At 22.9% G+C, this 4,895-nt stretch overlaps 1 protein-coding gene and 1 pseudogene across 3 annotated transcripts in view; both read right to left on the bottom strand.

The window, feature by feature from the left end:
• LOC102680295 overlaps window positions 1-122 on the bottom strand; it is a 2,130-nt pseudogene extending 2,008 nt beyond the window's left edge.
• A 2,142-nt stretch (window positions 123-2,264) lies between these two features.
• The window catches only part of LOC102678123 (major royal jelly protein 2-like), a 34,778-nt gene continuing 32,147 nt past the window's right edge, over window positions 2,265-4,895 (bottom strand). The window contains exons 4-8 of one of the 3 annotated variants that reach the window (XM_031510773.1): window positions 4,878-4,891; window positions 4,576-4,788; window positions 3,742-4,025; window positions 3,436-3,568; window positions 2,265-2,673 (exon numbers count right to left, since the gene is read on the bottom strand). In XM_031510773.1, the coding sequence (XP_031366633.1) occupies window positions 2,287-2,673; window positions 3,436-3,568; window positions 3,742-4,025; window positions 4,576-4,788; window positions 4,878-4,891 (1,031 nt within the window). In that variant the 3' untranslated portion in view covers window positions 2,265-2,286. The remainder of the gene's footprint in view (window positions 2,674-3,435; window positions 3,569-3,741; window positions 4,026-4,575; window positions 4,789-4,877; window positions 4,892-4,895) is intronic. The other 2 variants (XM_006616354.2, XM_006616353.2) reach the window with 2 other exon arrangements.

Genomic DNA, 4,895 nt, shown 5'->3' on the forward strand with positions numbered 1-4,895 from the left:
GATGAAATATGAAAATTATTGAATATTAAGTGTTTTGACGATTAGAATGCAATAATAATTTAAAATACGAAAATTTTACCACGCCATTGATTGACGTCGAAAGGATAATTTTTCATATGATTATTAAAAATAAATAAATAAATGATTTTGTTAAGATTTTGTTAAAATTGCTATGTTACTAAATAAACTATTATGTGACGCTGTTATTATCGCTTGTACTTATAATAATAATAACAATTACTTATAATAATAAGTATAATATTACGTACTTATAATAATAATAAAGTTAATTTTCAAGTGAAATTTATTTGTATTCGATGAATTTGATTAACATTTCTAATCTTTTTCTATATTTTTATTTCATATAATTAAAACAATTGCATAAAATTAAATAATAATAACTAAAATATTTTTTTGTAAATAGCGATAGAAATGTATTAATTAAATCTCAAGGTATAAATTTTTATATCTTCTTAAAAGGACATAAATTTTTTAAATAGAAAAAGTAAATGAAGTAATTTTTGATTGAATTGATCACGTTGAAGTAACTTTTATTTGTGATCTTAATTAATTTTACATCAATTATTTCGATAAAATGATTTATCAATTTTTATGCAAGAATTGTAAGATTATTAAAAAAGAATAAATAAGATCATTTTAATAACAGCGAATATAAACAAAAATGAAGCGAATATAAATAAAAAGAAATGAATGAATAGAAAATATTTATCATTAATAATGATATTCTCTCTATAAAATATTCTGGCTTCTAAATTAAAAATCAATTATCATCATATTTATTGATATTGTATATTGTTCTTTTGATCTTGTAATTCTGCAAATTCCGATGTATTGACACAATTTGAAATTTTTTTGAATAATTTTCTCCATCGATCGTGAATGTATTATATTCGAGATTTTAATCGAAAATAATCGAAGTCAGTTGCTGTAATTAACCTCTCATGTTTGTTACGTACATATTGTTGGACAGATATTTAAACGATATTAATATATTCCTGAAAAATCGATTTAGAGATGAAAAGAAATATAAAAGAAATATAAAAAAAAGTATCGATTAAAATTTATTTATCAAGTTAAAAATAATTTAATGTTCTACACGAAGAAAGTGAAAAGATGTGATAAAGATAGTTCTGTTATGTTCTCTTCATTTAATGCAAACTCAGATTCTCATAACTTAATAAATAAACCATGACTAACTTTTATATTTATATTGAATTAGAGAATTGACTTTTTGAAAATATAAATATATATTAACATTTCCTATATTAATACTCTAATAAATAATAATATTCGATAATAAATAAAAAGAGTAATAATAATCATGTGTTAAAAAATTAATCATTTATATATTATATAAATAACTTCTTTCTTTTGTTAAATCTTTGATACGGAAGTATGAAACAATATTTAATATTAATTAAATCAAAATTGCTTATAATTTTGAAATTATTAATTTTTCTATTTATTTTTAATATGTTATCCATTCTATCATTAACTCAATTCCCTTGCAACAGTAGTAGAATATGTTACGTTATATCCCCACTACCATTGCTATGTACAAGCAGAGGCACGTCATGTGACACAATGCGATACTTGACTTCAGCTTGACTTTAGTAGATTTTAATAGTAGAGGGAATATTTGCTCATTGGCAAGTAATAATCTCAATCACGAGTGATTATATTAAAATACATAATATAAAAAAGAACTCGAACATTTTCTTTTTATTCTATTCAAGCAATAATTATCAATTATGAATTATCAATTATATATTAATATTGAGATAATTATCAAAGAAGATTTAAATGTGAAATCGATAATATCTATATATAAATGTAAATCGATATATATCTTTATATAAATAATAACGAATAAAATTGTTTAAAACGATGAAGTATGTTTTATTTTAAATAAATCAATTTTTTTCTACACTTGATTTTCATTACAAATCATTTTCTTTAAATTGTTTTATTTAATTCTTATCATTTTATTCTTCATATTTCATTCATGTTATTTCTTGATACACTACATTCATTCGCTCATTCATATTAAATATATTTATTAAAAATATCAATTAATATAAATATAAATACAATTTCTATATTATTATAATTTTTAAAAATAAGGTAATAAAATTTTAAAAAATATTATGCAAAAACGATATTTTATTTATTTATAATATAATGTAAAAAGATTTTACAAAATATTTGGTTTACATTGAGAAAATATTTTAAAAAATATTTGATTTACATTTTAATTAATTGATTTTAATGCGATTTTGAAGAACGACGAGCTTGATTATCATTCTGATCGTTAGTATTCTGATTGTTACTCTTCTGATTGTTAGTATTTTGATTCTTATTATTTTGATTGTTAGTGTTTTGATTGTTAACATTTTGATTGTTATTATTCTGATTGTTAGAATTTACGCAATGAGTATTTCTTATTAATTCCTTTACATTCGCACCCAAAATTCGGAAGTTTACGTCATCGAAGTTAAAGTCATTGTTTACTATTTTCTGCATTCTGTTACTTAAAACTAACATATATTCATCCTTTACAGGTTTATTACTTCCTACGAAATGTGGAAGCTCTTCCTTAATTTTCATACCTGCGATCATTTGAAGTGTCTTTTCATTTTGAGCGACCAGTTCCTGTAATTTCGAAATAGTTTCATTTTTATTTATATTTCGTCATATAAAACATTTGTTGTTTTGAAAACATAAATTACATAAATTCGATTATTTAATCAAATGTTTTCAATATACTATAAATTTCTCACGTATATTTACAGAAAAAACTGCGTTAAGTAATTTTTAATCCGATTAAATTGAAACATCTACTAAATTAACTAAAAATTTGTACAATTCTAACTCATTCAAAATTATATTTTGTTCGATGTTAATTTATATTGTTCAATGTTATGATTAAAAAATCCGAAATCACTAAAAATCATTAAAAAATTTTAAATATAATTTTAAAAGAAAATAAACAGATTTTATGGAAAGAAAAAAAATAATAGAAAATAAAAACGAAAATTATTAAATTATATTAATATATATATAATAATTAATATATAAGAGAAAAAAATATATTTATAAATCTAGAAACATTTAACTTTATGTTATCTATTACTGTACACTACACTTTGCGAGTTCTTGCACGAAAAGAATATGTCATCACATTATCCCCACTATTAGTGCTACATAGATATATATCACGTGATCTTACAGTAAAGCAAGTTTGCATCATGTCACGTGACTCCTGTTTCTGTCAAATCTAGCAGTGTATATATACTTCTCATGTGAAAATTCACGTTCAATTATAGTGATAATAGCGTCTGATAGAAAGAAATGTGTCAAGAAAATATGACAAAAAAATGTGAGGAAAAAGAGAAATAATAAAAAATTACTAACTAAATTTTGTCTCTGAAGTGGTTGATGCTCGTTCCAGCAACCAAGAGCTGAATTACCCACAAGTCCAACGAAGAGAACGCCATCTTTCGATACTGCTTTAGCCAATGATTGCGTGTTCAAAATATCTTGAGATCTGAAATTAATAAGGAATATATAATTAAGAATGCGTAAGATAGTATGCAAGAATAAATAAGTTGAAACGCTATTCTTGAATCAATTTTATAAAAAAGTTCCACGAACATATTAATACATATTATTTAACATTATTCTATTTCATAAAATTTAAGAAATTATTTTTATATTTACCCTTCATATTGGGCGTTATTTTCTCCATATTGTGATTTCATGAATGGTTTCGTGTTAACATAATACAAACCATGAGAAGCGAGAGGACTGTAATAAAGATTATTCGTCACGGGACTAAGAGCCATTCCACAAATTCCATTTTTCAATGTGAAACTTTCTCCATCGATCGTCATTTTAGCATATCTGGGATCGTAGTCAAAAGTATTGGAAGTCATTCGATGGAAGGCATCATTGGAATTTTCGTAGACGATTAAAGCATCACCCTTATGGTCTGCTATGTATACCTATTATATCATTAATATAATTAATAATAATAATATTATAATTAATAATATTGTTCGATAGATTTTAATTTTTCCTTGATTTTATAACTTTCATTAAATATATGTCTTATAAATTTTGCGCTGAATGCGATTCTAATCATTTTTCCTAGAATACATACTTTTGAAATAGTAGTCATTCAATTATTCTTTAAAATTAACTCTCTCAATCATAATAATAGAATTGATTATAAATATTTAAATATGGTTAACTAATGATTCAAATAAAAGAATATCGAAAATACATTTGTTTTAAAAATTTTATAAAAATTAATGATATATAAAAAAATTTAACTTAATCTAATTAATTTTTCTGCTAAAGGAAAACATCAGAGAAAGTTATAAAATAATTTTGTTTTTATATAAAAGAAATAATATAATATTATAAATTTTAATTCTTTGATCTAAGTTTATTAATTATTTTACTATTTCGAAAGTTATGAATTTTATTTTTATCATAGTGCAATTCTAATTTAATCTCTAATTTAAAATTTTAATTATAATTTAAACTTACTAAAGTATTCATAGGATCTATGGCTTGAACAGCTAGAGATACAAGTCCTCCTTTTCCTGTGGTGACGTTTACGGCAATATCATGCGGTATTTCAATTTGCTTAAGATGGTTTGAGTTTTTCAGATCAAAGACATGCAATTTTGGAGCACACACGGGTTCAGTTCTATTGATAAGACCTGAATCCAAAATCCACAATCTGTCGAACTTGTCAATCTAAATATCATACGATAAATGAATCTTCTTTTTCTTTGAAGGGGAAAATTAATTCTGAAGATAATCATAAGAAAAAAATGTTCAATTACCGCAATTTTGAAAGCGCT

The sequence above is a fragment of the Apis dorsata genome, unplaced genomic scaffold (genome assembly GCF_000469605.1).
Source record: "Apis dorsata unplaced genomic scaffold, Apis dorsata 1.3 scaffold_260, whole genome shotgun sequence".
NCBI classification, from domain to species: Eukaryota; Metazoa; Arthropoda; class Insecta; order Hymenoptera; family Apidae; genus Apis; species Apis dorsata.